The 17,281-nt window shown below is 34.5% G+C and overlaps 3 protein-coding genes across 6 annotated transcripts; 1 reads left to right on the top strand and 2 right to left on the bottom strand.

Moving 5' to 3' along the window:
* Nucleotides 1-714: 714 nt before the first annotated feature.
* LOC18036468 (mitochondrial phosphate carrier protein 1, mitochondrial) lies at nt 715-3,570 on the bottom strand. Its single transcript, XM_024180689.1, is given in 5 exon segments — nt 715-954; nt 1,464-1,588; nt 1,664-1,896; nt 2,555-2,936; nt 3,227-3,570. Coding segments are annotated over 5 exon segments (993 nt in total). The 5' UTR covers nt 3,425-3,570; the 3' UTR covers nt 715-899.
* Nucleotides 3,571-7,154: 3,584 nt separating this feature from the next.
* Nucleotides 7,155-9,505, top strand: LOC18036306. Of its 2 annotated transcripts, none has more exons than XM_024180994.1 (6): nt 7,155-7,348; nt 7,537-7,597; nt 7,700-7,838; nt 7,952-8,273; nt 8,362-8,490; nt 8,569-9,505. In XM_024180994.1, the coding sequence occupies exons 1-6, from the start codon at nt 7,258-7,260 to the stop codon at nt 9,042-9,044; spliced, it is 1,218 nt and encodes a 405-aa protein (XP_024036762.1). In that variant the 5' UTR covers nt 7,155-7,257; the 3' UTR covers nt 9,045-9,505. The 2 variants fall into 2 exon arrangements, with proteins under 2 accessions (XP_024036762.1, XP_024036763.1); XM_024180995.1 differs by having other exon boundaries at nt 7,156-7,348; nt 7,703-7,838.
* Nucleotides 9,506-11,196: 1,691 nt separating this feature from the next.
* On the bottom strand, nt 11,197-16,466 carry LOC18036493 (MLO-like protein 10). 3 transcript variants are annotated; one of them, XM_006425189.2, is made up of 15 exons: nt 16,110-16,380; nt 15,903-15,960; nt 15,581-15,807; nt 14,672-14,788; nt 14,021-14,081; nt 13,800-13,888; nt 13,554-13,628; nt 13,387-13,475; nt 13,198-13,247; nt 13,052-13,092; nt 12,790-12,963; nt 12,451-12,486; nt 12,284-12,351; nt 12,035-12,095; nt 11,197-11,908 (listed from the first exon to the last, which is right to left on the bottom strand). In XM_006425189.2, exons 1-15 carry the CDS (start codon nt 16,302-16,304, stop codon nt 11,501-11,503), a joined length of 1,749 nt encoding a protein of 582 aa, XP_006425252.1. In that variant the 5' UTR covers nt 16,305-16,380; the 3' UTR covers nt 11,197-11,500. The 3 variants fall into 3 exon arrangements, with proteins under 3 accessions (XP_006425252.1, XP_024036285.1, XP_024036286.1); XM_024180517.1 differs by lacking the exon at nt 14,672-14,788; XM_024180518.1 differs by lacking the exons at nt 11,197-11,908; nt 12,035-12,095 and adding an exon at nt 12,102-12,196 and having other exon boundaries at nt 16,110-16,466.
* Nucleotides 16,467-17,281: the final 815 nt, after the last annotated feature.

Consider the following 17,281-nt stretch of genomic DNA (forward strand, 5'->3'; position numbering starts at 1 on the left):
ATCTAATTTGCCACGCACACCATATAAACCCTCTAAATTAATAAGAACAATAATAGAGTTACAAATTTTTGTACAAATTGATGTGACATAATTTGATCTAAATTAATAAGAGCAATAATAGAGTTACAAATTTTTGTACAAACTGATGTGACATAATTTGATTAATTAGATTAAATACTTCTTGGCTCACATGATTTATTTTTATAATTTATATTTTATCTAACCAATGAATTTATACTACATCAATTCGTACAAGAATTTATAGCTCAATAAATAATTACCTAAATGTAAAACTAAATCCATGTGATGTCTATTTGACTTATGTAAAATATATTTTTAGTGTTGTTTGCTTCTAACAATTGATTTGAAATTAGATCTTATTTATAACTCTATTTCTGCTGCAAAATTCTAGTTGGTATTGTTTTGTTGTTTTGCAATAAAAAAGTATTCAATATCATTTTCACTTTGAGTCTTCTTTTTATAAGATGGGCTCCATGTGTTATCTTTAACATAAAAAAATAATAATTCAATAATAATCTTATTACTACCAATGTAAGATAACTAACTAATATTCTAATAAAACATAATAAATAATAAATCAAGGTAAATCAACGCTATAAATATGATCATATTTTCCATAAATAAAGAATTTCTTCAAAAATTATGAGTACAACAATTAATTAATATTTGCTAAATTAATACCCTTTTCATGGCTCTAAGACTATTAATTTATCAAGGTTTTACCATATTACATTTTCAGTCTACAGAATTTTGATAATAGCTTTCTACACAATGAAAAAGATAATGGCTTTCTACAGAATTTTGATAATGGCAGGACATGAAAAAGATACCAATCACAAGGATATAAAGCATAGTGTTTCCCTTTCCATGAACTTAGGCTACTCCTTGTTTCCGACTACTTCAACTTCAATGGCAAGTTCTCCACTAGTTGGCCTGGAAGAGTTGAATACCAAGAATATGTTATTTCATAAGAAACAAAGAAGAAATATGCCAGCACTATAATATGCCAGCACTATACTCTCTCTCAATATCTTTCATCCTCTCTGTCCTACATAAAGGTTAACCAACTACTTCACATCAAGAGGGACACCATTTCAGTAATACAATTTATTGCCTGGCTGCAAACTTGATTAACCAAGCTTATTGCGGCAATGCCTCTCTTAGAAACTCTGCATGATGGTTTCCCCAACTTCACACCTGAAGGGAGAGGCATAGCTTTTAATGTTCACCCCCAAGGTACAGGAAAACCATTCCTCCTGTTTGAAAAGTCACCCCTGCTAACCCAAATAATTCCCTCGAATTTACTTTTGTTTTTTAAGGAAGGACAGTGTATTTTACAGTCAATCAAGATTTAAATATCAAAGCTCAAAACAATTTACCAACAAAAGCACAATATCTTCCATCAATAGAATTAAAAATGTCGGAGGGAAATAAGCACTTACAATCCACTTAAAACTTTAATGGTGTCATAGAAAAACCACTGCAAAGTCACCACTGGTCCAACGAGCATTATCCGAATGGGAAGGCTTCTTGTAAATAAACTGATCAACCCAATTTTCTTCACAGCCTACTCATCAAAAGGGGCCGAGTTAAACCTATATGAATGCTGATTTTGCATGATAAAGTAATCACCAACATAAACGTAACTAAGATTTCCTAACAGCATCAGGCTATCAGCCTTTTTGTTATAAAGAGAAGCAACAATGTTGTCAGCTGGATTAGAAATAAAGCTACCAAAAGATCCAGCAGCATAGCCAGCTATACATGTTACCCCGAGTTGTTGAGTCTTTGAGCAATCCTCCTTTGTTCTTTGAAGAACATTCCGATAAAAAAAGTCAACAGAATGCTCGAATGTCGAGAACATAACTATAGAGACTGTAGGACATAATTTTCAAGATGGTTAATGGGACTAATACATTGAAGAAAAGACAGTGTAGTACCATTACAGTCAAATGTGTGAATTAGGTGCCTGGATTCCTCCATCATCCTGACTCTTTTAAGAATATACATCGAAGCCAATAATATGCTTAATCATACCATAAGCATAGCAAACATATGATCAAAATGGTGCAACTTAAGTGTCCAGTTAATGGGTATTTGTACAAGAATAACTTCTTTCAGCAGATCCTACTGTTCAGAGAGGTAGTAATTACACAATGTAAGCGTGATCAGGTGCACGCCGTCGCGCAAATTATTGTGCACAAAAAGCCAAGTATTACCTGATTATTGGCCCGGCCAATGGTCAAGTTACACATGGTGCGTCACACACCTGATCATTCTTCTTACACAATGTGCTCATCAGAACACATTAACAAAGGGAAAACACCTTAAGTATCTTTCAATATCTGCATATGTTGCAGAACTATTTTAGAAGATCACATAATTTCTAACAACAGGTGACTTTATAGGGAATGCTTTGAGTGGTAAAATACAACTTGCAGCGTAAATCTGGAGGGCACGTAACAATTGTAGATAAACAACCAAATATAAGGGAAAAAAAGAATTTAAAGTTAGAAGGAAATCGAGCAATTACATGGGAGGTTTCGACCCAAAAGTGGAATTAGCCCTCTATAAAAACTGCAACCAATGAGAAATTGTAAGACCCTTAACAGCAGGAGAGAAATATGATATAATAGATGGTAATAGAGCTAAAAGAACAACTATTTACAAATCACATACCCGAAGATCCCTTCAGCAGATGCACTACTAAGAAAGAAAACCAAGCTCCTGTTGCAATCTCCCAACACGCTGGAATAGAGGCTCTTGAAGTACTCGTACAAACCAAATCTGCAACCCCCTTGAGCACCGTAACCAAAAAACTTGGCAGCCCAACCTCTCCAAAAGGTAGAAGGGCCTTGTTCTTTCAACAGGGTAGTATAGCATGAGGCAATGCTACTATATTTAATGGGATGCACCTATAAACGATAACAACAACACTAAATTAACCAAGAGTCTCAGCAACTAAGGAAACAATCACCACTATATCAATCAGATGTAATGTACGCAAACATCCATTACTCCCATAATTACCAGAATAGAATATAATAAGTAGACTAGAAATGCAAAACAAAGGCATTTCAATCACAAAAACAAGACCAAAAGGCTAAGGCCATGAATTATGAATAATAAAAGAAGAAAATTCATGATAAGAAGAAAAAAAAATTGATTTAAAACCCAAGCAAGCAAGAAAGGAAGGATAAGGAACCTGCATATTGACTTTGAGGACATCGAGTGGAGTGATAGCGAGATGGGATGTGCCAGCACTGAGCATTCCTCCAATGGCGCAAATACTGTGATGCCCTTTTACTTTCTCCTTCTCTTCTCCTCTCAGTCTTATTACACCAGAACCATGATGATTTCGTCCTTTCACCATCTCTATTTCTTTAATCATCTTTAGCTTCATATAAATCCCATCATCTTCCTTTTCAGACTACAATAATCGCTTGGCCGGCCAGCGATTTTAATTTTGATCGCCTATTTCTTCTTTTTCTTTTTTCTCGTACAAAACCCAAAACCCCGGACACCCTTGAGTGTCAGTGTCAGTGTCAGTGTCAGTGTCACTGCTAGAAGACAACCCACACCTCTGGCTCTGTATATAATATTTTTTTTTATTGTTATTTCCTTTTTCACAAGGCGCAGGCTACCAAAATAATAATTTACGCGCTCATTTAACATTTGGGGGTGTGTTTACTTCTTCAATTAGTGAATAATTTTTATTTTTTATTAATAATATTTATGTTTTAAAAATATAAAAATAATAGTAAAAATTCTATTCCCATAAAGGACATGGAGATTGAAAATGGAGTGTGAAAATTGACATTTTTAACTAAGGAAAATTAAAATTATTTTTCCCCTATTTACATATTAAATAATAATAATAATAATAACTTTTTAAATGATTATAATTATTATTACTATTAATAATCTATTACTACTATCGTTATAATTATAGTAATAATTATTATAATAATAGTAATAATTAATTTTATAATAATAATAATAAACATCATCATCATCACAGAAAAATATTTACTCTTTATTTTCTCACTAAACAAATATATAATTACAACTAAGGATATTTTACTAACTTGTAATAATTTATTTCGATTACAAGATAAAGTAAACATATCAATAAAAATACAACTCATTCTGATTTTGATTCATATACCTCAAGTAAACTACTTATTTTGATTCTGATTTTAATCTATTTTTATTTCAGTCAATTCAAATTCTTATCCATTCTGATTTTAGAAAAATAACCGTAAATACACCGAAAATTAATCATTTGACAATTCAATTCAAAATTTATTAAACTATTTTATTATTTTATCTCACCATTCAATAAAATGTCACTCAATTAAAATTATTTATTATTACATATTGTATTACTTGAAAAGTGCAACTTCATTCATTGTTAGTTGCTCAATTGGTAAAAACGTCTTAGAAAGTGTTTGAACATCCAATAGTCCACATTGTGGAGAGTATGGATCAAGAAGTCACCGGAGCCGATCTCTCTATCTTCATTATTATATAGGGTAGGTTTTTCGACACTTCTTAAAATTTGTCATAGAACTCTTTTTTAATTGAAATTATTTAAATAATTTAATATAAAATAATTTATTTTTTGTTTTGAATGAAAATTCAATTAAATATATATATATATATTATTCTTTTAACAAATTTTTTACACCTACCATATGTCATAATTTCTATTTATATTTTAAATTTTAATTAAAATATTTTTTTTTTTGAGAAACTTATAAGATTCTAGAGTTATGAAGATAGAAATTATCTAATAAGAAGAAAAAAGTAAACATAAATTTAATATTTTAAAATTTATATGCAATTTAAAAGGAAAATATTTTTAGGTAAAATTTTATGAGAATATAATTAATTTTAATAAATGAATTTATATTTTATCAATTAAACTAAGAATATTTTTAAAAAAAATCGAAAAAGGATGTTAGAAATATTGAGTTGGACTATTGGCACCCCTCTGATCTCCTCATAAAACCCCATTATTAGTTATATTCATTTTATTTCTGAAAATGTACCTTTTCTTAGATACACTTTTCTAAGTTCTCAATTTTCATTTGATTTGTTTTATTGTTAAAACTCAAAGTATTATTGTGCTATTTTTTAATTATTTTCAATTTTATTATTACTCTACAAACAAATAAAAAAGTTATATGGGTGATAAATTTTTTAGTGTTAATCATTGGCTGAAATAACACATATTTCAAATTATAATTTCAAAGCAAATTTAAGTATAAAAATATTTAATTAATAAGAAATCAAAAGAGAATAATAGATTATTCTAAATTTGTACAATTTATTTTAGTTAGATAAGAAGTAATGTATAATTTTTTTTAAAAAAGGATTAATTATGAATTAAGTAATTTGTTGGAAAAAAAATCTATATGTATTTAATTTTCAATTATCTTTAATTATAATTTTATTTAAAGTAAGGTTTTGTAAGAATAATATAGGGGTGCCAATAGCTCCACTCATAAAGGTTTTCGAGAGTGTTAAAAACTCTACTCTATTACATATTATTGTATAAGTTCGAAAATTCCTTACCAATGTCCAAATGTCTGTTGACACGCAGCATTCGTTTGGGCCTTGGCGAGGAAGTTTCGAAAGAGTGGAATTACTGCCACACCTTCTAAGTTCTTTTGTTTTTATGATTTTAACCTTAGTGGAAGTTACGTAAAAGGACAATACATAACTATTTAAATCCACACAAAATTTTGTAGAAGGAAGAATTTTAAAACAAAGCATGTTGTTTAGGATTTAGGAGTACAAATAAAATCTTAAATAAACGTTTGTGAAAATTAAACAATTAGTCCAAAAAAAATCACATAGCTATCAAAAAACTAATTAATTTATACTGCAACTAATAAGAAACAGATTCAAATAAGAACTCCAAACTCATGACATTGTTAAAGTTTTTCATTAAAAAGAAATAAAATTGTACAAGAGATAAGCAACAATATAATTACAAGCACACCATAAATTTACACTTTGCATATCATAATAGCTCCTACAAACTACAAGAAACCAAATGACTACTGTTGGCCTTATGGGAGCCGGCTACCACCTTTAGTAATACGGATGGATGGAGTTAAATTGTTTAATATCCATTCTCTGAGCAGTAATTGGTTCTCAAAGAAATATAATAACCTTTACTTCAGAACTCCATAATCAAGCATGATGAAGCTAAAACAATTCAATAATGGATGATTTATTAAAAAGTTATAACAAGTACCTTGATCTAACGAGCGGCATCAGAGCATGGTCATGTGTTCGATGGGTAGGCTAACACCTTATTAACCAGACAGCAATCTGTTCGCATCTTGGATGGTAGAGGTCGAGTATGGCTAAGTCAAAATGGCAAAGGCTCGGTATGACCAAGTCAACTGGTGGAGTGGATTGGCATTGTATCAACTAGTAGTTATCTCGAAACATGGGGATAAGAACTATAAAAAAAAAAAAGAAGTTAAAATGATTGAATTATGGAGAGATGAAGCTAAATGATTAATGTTCATTATCTGAGCATCAATTGATTTTTCACGAGGACTATGATACCCTTTTCTTCAAAACTTCAAAGTTAAACATGTTGAAACTGAGCTGAAGCAACAATTCAATGATGGGGGACCTTACTGGAATGTTACAAGTTACAACAAGTGCCTCAATTCAACAACTCTCGTCAACTTGAATGAGTTGAGCAAGCGAATGCTCATAACTTGAATGAGTTGAGATTTGCGAGTTTTTATTTTTTTTATTTTTTCTTTTCAGTAACTAATTTTAACCATGAGTTTTTTTTAGCGATGAGATCCACGTTTGTATTGTCGTTTAAACATTAACGCTGGAGTTTAACAAGGAAGAATACGTTAGGGTTATTTTTTGAACTGAAAGGGGTGCAATAAGATATTAATATAATCATAATATACTTTTAGGGGATAAATATAGAAAAAAGGGGTTATAACTATAAGATGAATTTTTTAGGCTGCTCCAATAAGAAATTGGCCGTCAATTTGGACTGGGCCATCGTGTTCAGTTTTGGATGCCACACTATTTACACTACACATTTCTCTAACCACACCCCGATTGGCAAAGTCACTAAGTTATAACCTATCTTTCCGTTCACACGACATCGTTTCATTCTCTTTGCTGATTGCAATTGATGAAGATCGGCTCTCGTTCGTAAGGGTTTTGATTTTCGGAAGGCAAGAAATGGATTCAACGGATCGAGCTTCACTTGAGAAGCGACCCGGAATCTTAATAATTGGATCCTCCAACGTTGGCAAACGCACCATCCTTTCCCGTAACATTCTGTCCCTATTTGATTTTATAGCTTTCCCTTTGCCAATTGCTTTTATTTTTAATATTGTATTCTTTAAGTTAATCTCTATGTTAGTGTTAGGTTTACTTTATAATCTCTGATTCCTGGATTTACATTTGATTGATCCGATGTTGGTAATTAAATTTTTTTAAAAAAATGTTAACTTGTAGGATTACTTTCGGTTAATTTTGAAGACGCCTCTGATTCGTCATCCGAACTGCTTGTTAATGGGTATGATCTGTTCATTTATTTTGTACTGTTTCTTCTAGAAACCAGGACTGGACAGGAAAACATTTTGTGTAAATGTATTTTTTTCTGTTTTGTTCTTACTAGCAGCTGGACTATCAACACCAAGTATTATACTGCTGATGTTTCACTATGGATGGCTCATCTTCATGAGGAATTCTCGATTCGGTCCCTTCCCATATCAGACCAGCTGACTGCTTTAGTGATGGTTTTCAACCTCAATGATGTTAGTCTCTGCTATACATCCATGCCTTATAGGCTCTGTTATTTAGTATTTATTGCAAGGCTGACGTCACATGTTGATGTACTAATTCATGCTTCTTTCTTCACTTCGAGCAGCTGTCAACACTAGATGCACTGAAACACTGGGTGCCCAGCATTGATCTTCAAAAGTTTGAAATATTGTTGTGTATTGGGAACAAAGTGGATCTCCTTCCTGGTCATCCCGTTCATGCTGAATATAGAAGGCGCCTGCTGAAGCGCGAAGAGTCTTCTGCTGATCCTGATTTCTGTCAGTCTGGAATTTCTGAAACTGAGGGAAGCAGTTTGTTGGGGGACGAAGAACCATCCTGGGAGATTAGGAGGTCGTGTTTGGAGTGGTGCACTGTGCATCGCATTGAATATATTGAAGCTTGTGCTTCTAATGTTGATTTTGACAAATGTATGGCTCTCCTTTGTCTTGATAAGTATTGGTTATGATTAATAAGTTCTGATATATATGCACACAGAAAAATGACTGCTCTTGATAGGTTTGTCTATTGATGGTGATTCACAAGGAGTTGAACGATTATACGGTGCTCTTTCTGCTCATATGTGGCCTGGAATGGTCCTGAAATCTGGTGATAAGATAACTGAGCCGTCATTGCCAGTGAAAGAAGGTTTTTACTCACTACTTTCATTCAAATTGACTTCTTACTTTTTTATTACTTTGCTAATGTTTATTGCTCTCTGCTCAGAGTCGTCGGAAGAAGAGTCTGATTTTGAATTTGATTATGAAGAGTTATCTGCGGGTTCAGCTGATCCATGGGATGATTCGGAAGAAGTTTGGGTTTCTGCAAATGGAATGAGCAGAGTCCCAGATACAGAAGGGTCAGCTGCTCAGAACAATTCTGTCAAAGAATGCAATCAAGAGAATATAAAAACAGTTGACTATTCGGGGCCAGAACCATCTACGTCGAGGGGTACATCGGAGGATCAGAACGACAATGCAATGTTGCAAAAAACTGATGAACCTGATAAAGCCTCAGAATTTGATAGGGGTACACATTTTGACTTTGAGGATTTGGATCAGTTGATGTCTGAGATAGGAAACATGCGAAACAACTTGAGGTTGTTGCCTGATTTTCAAAGGAGGGAAATGGCTGCTAAGCTGGCTATGAAAATGGCTGCTATGTTTGGCAGCAGCAGTGATGTTGAAGAGGGATTAGATTGATACTTTTAAGATTGATCTTCCTGAGCTTCATCTCTGGGCTTACAGAAGAGCTGAGTTTGGGAACTTAATTAGTAGTTACACCTACGTGGAGAGTGAAATAGACGTGCTTCTTTGTGTTGGAAATTACTTGGGTTTCTTTTGTTCTCGGGCTCTCGGCTTCCCTTTTATTATACCAAAAAGAGTGCCTAGGAGACTAATGCTAATGACTCTGTGCGTAATAATTTTGATGCATTTTAAAAGTGATAAAGTGGCTGATGAGAGGGGAGATTGCTGCATTTACCGAAGATTATGGGATAGCATGGTACAATGTAGGCAAAATGGATAGATTGTTAGGCTGCCTGTAGTAATGTAATATTTGTTATTGAGTTGCCTGTGCATTTGCTTTGCTGATACTACTTGTGTACTTGATTCGTTCTTGTAACTTCTACTGTAATGAAAATACATTTTTCTTTTTAGTGTTATGTTGGTTTTTATTAATTTAATTATTCTCTTTTCTTTTTCCTTTTTAGTTTTTCTGTACAAAGATCAATTGACATAATCTTGGTCAGTTGATTCCTGAAAGTTTCATTCTTGAATTTAATATGCCAACGACGTTGCCATTTGCCACCTACAGCACGGTATAGGGCAATAGGCAGGACGGTTGCAGAAAAGATGGAACAATGACCGACACTTCTAAGAAGGTAAGGGTAGGCATGAATATGATATGATTGCGAGGAGATAGCTTTTCATATTAGGGAAGTTAGGGCGGGAAACCTCCGTTTTAGTATTTAGTATCAGTATTAGAGCTTCTCTTCTCTAGTGCAATCAATCTTTACTTGAAACAGTTTTTGCATGTTTTGAATAATGAAATAATTATTACTTAATTCTTTACCCTAAAAGAAGGACAACAGATATCTATATAATTGAACTCTTTATCTGAATTAGAATTATTGAAAATGTTTATCTGGGGCGGGCTAAGCAATATAAGTCTTATTTGGTATTAAAGTGTTGTAGTTTTTGAACTGGCAACGGCAATCGAGCTTGGGCATTTATAATATATTAATATGTCTATTTTTATCTGGATTAACTGATTAATATATTATTATGCCCAAAGCATCTACTTTATTTTTTTCTCTCTTTCTTGTCCTCTTTCTAATTTGGCAAGGTAGATGGATAACCAACATGTTAACACTCTATGTGATTGATTAAAGCATGTATGTGTGTTGTGGATAATCATGTGGGTTAAAAAGTATTAATCAAACGGTTAAGTAATTAACTAATTAAAAAAAAATGTCTGACTTTTATTACATGGGGTTTAATTGTAAAAGAAAAATTATATGTTCTGGGTCAGGGCATGCAGAGTGGGATTCATAGGTGAGATGAGAAACAACAACTCAACAATCAACAAGAGATTGAGAATATCTTTTCCTTTACAACAGAAATTTCCTGAGAAAAATAAAGAAAAAGGAAACTGCCCTTCTTTTATCTTTACACGTACACTTCACTTGACAAAAATATATATGTATATAGTAACAACGTAGCATTAATTATTAGTTAGCAAACTGAAACCCAATTCCTTCCCACTTGTACATTTCTTTTGGCACTTGATGATCTTGATGGAAGATTGATTACAGCCACCTACTATATTCGTCTAATGAATCATGACTTGAAATCGTCTGAAATTTGACCATCTGGTTCACAAATCACATCGAATCTTGTTCAAGGATTTGGCAGTGTAAGTGTTAGGCCACTTTGAAAACGCATGTAATGGGATTGCATCAAATAAAAAGAGAGTCTCACCCAATTGCAGAGTTTGGGTGGGGATAAGATCTTGACTGCCATTGCCATTGCTCCCACCCCTTTCATATTCATATTGAATTTTTTTTTGTTTTTTAATGAGATTTTTGGAGGGATCAATCAAAATGTTAGTGGAGGGCGGGTAATGCAGCAGCACTCTCCTTCAATTGCGTCAAGAAGTTACTTCATTTACATCATAATTTAATTAGATTCAACCACCTGGCCTCTTCTGCGAGCAACCATATCACTTGTTGCACATGATCGTCTGGACAAACGGAATTTGTATAAATGTGTTGGCAATATCTCCCTGATTAGAAGTTAAAATGCATCTCGATCAATCTCCCCTGTCGTGCAGATGCAAATGCAATTCATCATCATTGCGATAATTATTTATATATTAGCCGTTTGATGGTTTAGCCTTACATTTGGACTCAATCCAATATTCCAATTCACAAATTCAGCTATCAAGCATAATTTGGGCTTAAACAAAAGCAAAGTCTATCTGTAACCGCTCCGCTCATAATTTATGAACAAGCACATCAACGTACAAAAAGAATGCCACTGTATCTAGCTAGCCCCATTTCTAATTACCAAGTTTCTCAGAACGCTAGTAAATTTATACAACAGGATGCAGCAAACTCTCACTGCATACACTACAACAATGGCTGAAGCTATATATATCATGGTTCTTTCGCAGAGGCAGGCTTCACAAATGAGAAGTCATCTCCATTGCTGGTTTCATCCCCATGATGGGCTTCACTGACTTCGGCTACTCCATCATCATCACGATCCATGTTTATAATTAAGTTGCCCGTTGATGATGTGGGTGATAATGGATCAGCTTCATAATCAGATAGATCACGGTCCTCATAGGTATATGAGCGGGTTGAGTGACCAGTAGTTTTGAAACGATGCAGTGTGTGTCCTCCAGAAGAGTAAACTGTTGAAGGGCTGGGGCTTACACTTTCACCAAGGGTTCGAGTTAAGGACTTTCCTCTCTTCTTCCTCTTTTTCACAGCCATGTGCCACCTCTTAAGGGCCTTGGATGTTTGTTCATCAAAGATTGATTTCTTCATTTGTGAACCCATCTGCAAGTATCCCAGCACCAAAGTTTTTTTCAGTTAAAATATCTACAGCTTAGAGAATAATAACATGATATATGAAATGGTATTGTGTTGTTTTTTCCTGATAGTCCACTTTCTACATCAATTTACCTGAGTAACAAGTGCATATAATGGAAGAGTGATGTAACTGCATAGAAATAGGACCCCAACCCTGCAAAACCGCATTAAAATTCAACTGATGAATTCGAGAAGGACTCAATGGTTGAGCATTGGACTGAAAGTATCCAGTACTGTTGGAAGGAATCAATGGTTCTAGAAAGCCAGATGAATTATATCGTTAACCAAATTTCTTTAAAGTGTCTATTTAATTACTTAGGAGAAGATGGGATAAAGGCTTACCCTAAAGCAACTTTCATTATTGCAAGGGTGAAATTTGCATGGAAGCAAGACTTCAACGAAAAAGAGTACTGCACAAAAAACACTTCATTAGACCTAATTTTGAGGTATCTGCAATGACGTTAAGATGTAATTAGGGAGGAAGTGGGGTGTTAAGAGAAGTTCATTACCCATATCCAGAAGAAATATGTAATCTGGAATGCATTCTGTAATCAACCAAAAGGCACAAAATGAAAAGACAGAAGTTTGCTAGTCAAGAATAAAAGTAGGGAAGTGTGAGAAGTAACATACTAGTAGTCAACAGCACCAATCTACAGAGAAAGAACTGGGTAATAAAGATGCAGATAGATAGATCCCATTATTGGTCTTAGACAATTAGACTCTTAGTTTGCCTCAAGTAAATAATAAGCAAGAAAATAGAATCTTCAAATTTTAAACAACAATTTAAACTAATCTTTTAATAGATACCTAAGATCTGATATCAGCAAAAAGAAGAGACAGTTCAAAACCTGAAACAAAGCAAAATGGATGAGATGAAGCACTAACTGAGGCCGACCAAACCAAAAGTATTGGTCTGAGCCTTGTACAAGAGGTATCCCTTGAACCACTGCATGTCTTTCTGAAATTTCAAGAGCCATCTTTGTCAAAATGGATTGAAGCTCTGTTCCAATAGCTAAGATTATCTGAAAAGCAGTTTCACTGTCAGAATTTCAAGTCTGCCATAAATTAAAAAAAAAAAAATGGAAAGGTTATTGGGAATATATTTCTTACGATCAAAGGGATTAAGGATGCCCAAAACAATGCATGCCACCCTGAAAGGCAGATAATATGTTAATCGACTATATCAACTCCTATCTCAATTTGAAGTGCTGAATCATCTTGATCAAAGTGAGTTTTTCCAGGAAATCATGGCTCACCATTAACATTCAAGAGCAAGAAAACCACAAACGATGTCCACAACACAGGACTGGCAATAACACAACAGTAAGTCAGGACAAACATATTGCATTGCAAATTGATATGATAAAATTGAAGACGGCTTCAAGAAAACTGAATTATAACACCACAGAGTACCCATTATACACATTAGATAAAAAGAGTGTTACCTTACTCCAACAACGATCTTGAAGTCATCCTCTAATGATCTTTTAATATATTTCTGGAAGTTGAATTTACTTCCGGGAGCTAAATGGACCTACGATCAAATATAATTATCATAAAACAACACCATATCCAACATTAAAGATTACAAATTGCTTAACTGAAAACTCACATTGATAAATCCATTGCGCAGTGTCAAGTAGTCAGCCCTACTAACAGACCTGAAGAATTGTCGAAAGAAGCATCCCTGCAGTGGAAATAGAGATTCGTGATTTGAAATTTTAATATTGATCTAAGAGATTATACAACCAAATTTTCCAAAATCTATCTCAATTAGCTTTTTCTTCGTCACTAGGGACTGACAAGAATCATACAAATTGAAGTGAAAAAGGAAAAATGGAAGTTGAATACTACTTACAACATAGAAGAAGAAAGGAATCCTTGTCCAGAAACTGGTGTGTGCTCTCACAAAAGATGTCTCATGAGTAAGCCTGAATCTGGAAGGATCTGTATATTAATACATATTAGATTTTTCTTATGAAGTTGGCGCATAGATTCAGAAATTCAGGTTTAAGATTACAATTGCAATTTCAATCTATATCATTAAAGAAACTCTTCACTTTCTAAAGGATAGTATACCATTTGAAAATTCATAGTCATGTGTTGAAGTCTCCTCCTCCCACTTCTTCCAGCCCCGGATCTGTCCAACATATTACTATTAATTTTTAACTAAATATCACCAGGGCAACGACTATGTAATAGTTGATATCTGAGCACAGGTTTATCGTAATATTTGTCAAACAGTGAGATGTGAATAAAGAATCACTTCAGCAGATTTGGCCAACCCTGCACAGGGGGTCTAAAATTAAAACAGGAACTTTAAAAAACAAAAAGAAAAACAAAATAAAAGCCCAGGATTAAAGTTTTATCAAGCATTGACGGCCGGGACTGTGATTTAATTCCTCAGAATCAGAAATTTATTTGAATTGTAAACTTCCAATTCGAAAATCATGTTACAGAGCTGTTAGGCTGCTAACAAGATTATACTACAATTTTGGTTGAAACGCTCCACTTAATTACATCCCTTAATAGTCATTTCATAGAGCTAAATCCAGTGATGTTGAAACTTTAATAATCTCATGAGACCTAATCACGCATCTATTTCGTTCAGCACTGTAGACACCATAAATGTACCCTGATCCAGTCAAGGCACCAGGAAGAGGTTAGATGGCAGGATACAGGAAGTATAACTTTCAATAAATAAATAAAGTTTGTATAATGTTCTCATACCTTTAGCCTCCCAAGCATCATGGTAATAGCACTGTATAACACATGAAAGACTGCTAAGAAGAATATGAGGATGTGTAATTGGTGCAGTGCCTCGACTGTTATAAGTGGTTCACTACCCTGTAGACAGGAATCAAATGAGATTTTTTTCAACATTTGGATTATGATTACTATATAAAACCTATCAATTTACAAGTACAAAGTTGTGGGAGCTAAACTGCCAAAGCGTGTAGATCCTGCATATCTGCAGGAAAGCTCTTGCATGTATCGTATGCCTTATGATGAGGATTATTGCCAAATTCAGAACAGGAAAAGAGAGTTTGCTGGGATTGCATAATCCCGAGTCTTTCATCACTCTACACTGATTTATGTTTGCATTTATGCTAGATGTCAAATATGAGTAGATGAGATTAGAAGTTCACACGAACGAATTGCATGTCATGGCTAAAAGAGTTACAATTTTATTCAATCAAATAATCTAGTATACGTTGTTTCACAAGGCTTGTAGGTTAATGAGACACAGGTAGCTAATATTAGCTATGCCTCAGCAACGAGCTCATGATTGTGTTATATTTCAAAACTTATCATTAGGTTAAAGAGACATGAAAAACAACTAGGTGCGCTGAATTTAATTAATTTTTATCTTTGGTTTTAGCTCCAACCCATGGTCATGAAACCGAATGCTATTTCCCAAGAAAAGCCTAGAAAGAAAATTCAGCAGTGGGTGGGTCAAGTTGCCAGTAAAACATTGCATTAAAGGTTGTGAGAATACTAATAATCTGAAAGTAGCTTGTATCCGCATCTGAAAGTAGCTTGTATCCGCACACAGTGGGCATGGCTCACACATGACAAGAAAGAAATAAGGAGAGTTGCAGGAAAAGGTAAACAAGTTCAGGCATGACATGCACTCACCTTCTCGCATTCAGTTGAAGTAGCGGCAGCAGCTAAGTATCTGTGTTGGAACCACAAGAGTCTTCTGCGATGTTCATGTTCATCACCACTAGTGTCTGAAGCGTCGTGTTTGCCATCAGCCTTGCATGGCAGCATGGTGTCTGCAACCTTTGAAGGAATACATATTTTGGAAATATAGCTCTGCCCAAAAGTGAGTATGAGTGAAATGAACCCCAGAACCATAAGCTCTGCAAGAAGGAATTACATGCTGCATATAAAAAAGGCGAACCAAGAAATCCAAAAGGAATAAGTAGTGACATAAAAGAGAGATTCTTGATCGTACCAGCTTTGATCTTCTCGAGGGCTTCAAACAGAGCTCTCTTGTGCCTCTCCGTAAACCACTGGTGAAATTAGAATTCCAGGAAGTTATCAAAAGAACAACTCAATTGAAGGAAAGCAGAGGAAACAAAGTAAATTAAAACAGAAAGGGTGGGAGGGGGAGCAAAGCATTTGGTGGAAACGCAGAAATAAAAGAAGCAGCAGCGCGTACCGTTCCAAGTTTGTGAAGACTCTTTTCCAAGAGAATGGAAATGAGAATGATAACTGTACAAACACCAGCAACAGCCCAAGTGGGTGTCTGATTAAGCTCCCTTTCGGTGCTGCTACTCCCTGTTCCAGACCCGGCTGCTGCTCCCAGACCCACCAAAAAAACACACCAATAATATAAGGGCAACATTATTTTCATTGGTTCAGTGGGTGAATCAGTGATAGACTAGACGATGCTCTCTCTCTCTCTCTCTCTCTCTCTCTATATATATATATATATATATGGCTCGCTCGCTCGCTCGCTCGCTTAAAACACGTTTTCAGACTTGAAAAAGGACAAATTAGAATCCAGTCCTTCCTAAATAATAAAAAACTGATGAAGCAGGTGCATGCGCTCGCTCACCTGTTTAAATTTATCATTTATTACAACAACATTTACATTAGGAAGGAAATGCCCATTCAATTTAATTTAATTTATGACATTCCCCCCCCACTCACCACCCAGCCAGCCAGGCTCCATCCGTCCGTCCGTCCGTCCGTCCAATCCTTGATAATATTTTAATCTTATTTATTCCTTTTCAAATTAGCATCACCGGCAGTTTTGGTCCAATTTATATTTATATAATTTTTTTTTCTTTGGTAAGAAGAGTGAGTGAGAAGAAGAGTAATTGAATGCGAAAAAGAAAGCAAAGCTTTGAAAACTTGAATGTGAATTGCCCTGCCCTTGACGGTGTAATTACACCACAAACACAAACACAACCACAGTAACAGTCAGAAATAAATAAAGCCATTATTTATTTAAGGCGTTCGCGGCATTGATTGAGGGGAGGGCCCCGCTCCTGCTCTAATTCTTAATTCTTTTGAGTTTTGTCACTTAAATTCCTGCCAGCTCAGCTTTTACGAGTTACATACAACACAGTTACAGTCAAATCCCGGCTCGAGCCTTGAGCCATCGTTTATCGTTAATTCTTCTGGATTTTTCATCAATTTTTGTACGCATCCCATGTGAAAATCCGAAACTTAAAACAAAGCCCCTGAATTTATTTTACCAAAGATATATATTTCATCTCATCATCCAAGTTAAGTTAACAAACAAATTAGTAACTGCAAGCCGTTGCAAGTAACGGTTGTAAGATTGACTTTTGCCTGACCAATATTGTATACAAGGGTAGGGTA

Source organism: Citrus clementina, unplaced genomic scaffold (genome assembly GCF_000493195.1).
Source record: "Citrus clementina cultivar Clemenules unplaced genomic scaffold, Citrus_clementina_v1.0 scaffold_7, whole genome shotgun sequence".
NCBI classification, from domain to species: Eukaryota; Viridiplantae; Streptophyta; class Magnoliopsida; order Sapindales; family Rutaceae; genus Citrus; species Citrus x clementina.

What these genes read in the sequence shown, in the direction of transcription:
- LOC18036306 (XM_024180994.1), top strand. Translation starts at nt 7,258, where the DNA reads ATGGATTCAACGGATCGAGCTTCACTTGAGAAGCGACCCGGAATCTTA. An exon ending in TAATGTTGATTTTGACAAAT is followed by an intron (nt 8,274 to 8,361) that starts GTATGGCTCTCC and finishes TGCTCTTGATAG; the next exon opens with GTTTGTCTATTGATGGTGAT. An exon ending in GTCATTGCCAGTGAAAGAAG is followed by an intron (nt 8,491 to 8,568) that starts GTTTTTACTCAC and finishes CTCTCTGCTCAG; the next exon opens with AGTCGTCGGAAGAAGAGTCT.
- LOC18036493 (XM_006425189.2), bottom strand. Translation starts at nt 16,304, where the DNA reads ATGAAAATAATGTTGCCCTTATATTATTGGTGTGTTTTTTTGGTGGGT. An exon ending in ATAATGAAAGTTGCTTTAGG is followed by an intron (nt 12,096 to 12,283) that starts GTAAGCCTTTAT and finishes GCGGTTTTGCAG; the next exon opens with GGTTGGGGTCCTATTTCTAT. An exon ending in TATATGCACTTGTTACTCAG is followed by an intron (nt 11,909 to 12,034) that starts GTAAATTGATGT and finishes GGATACTTGCAG; the next exon opens with ATGGGTTCACAAATGAAGAA.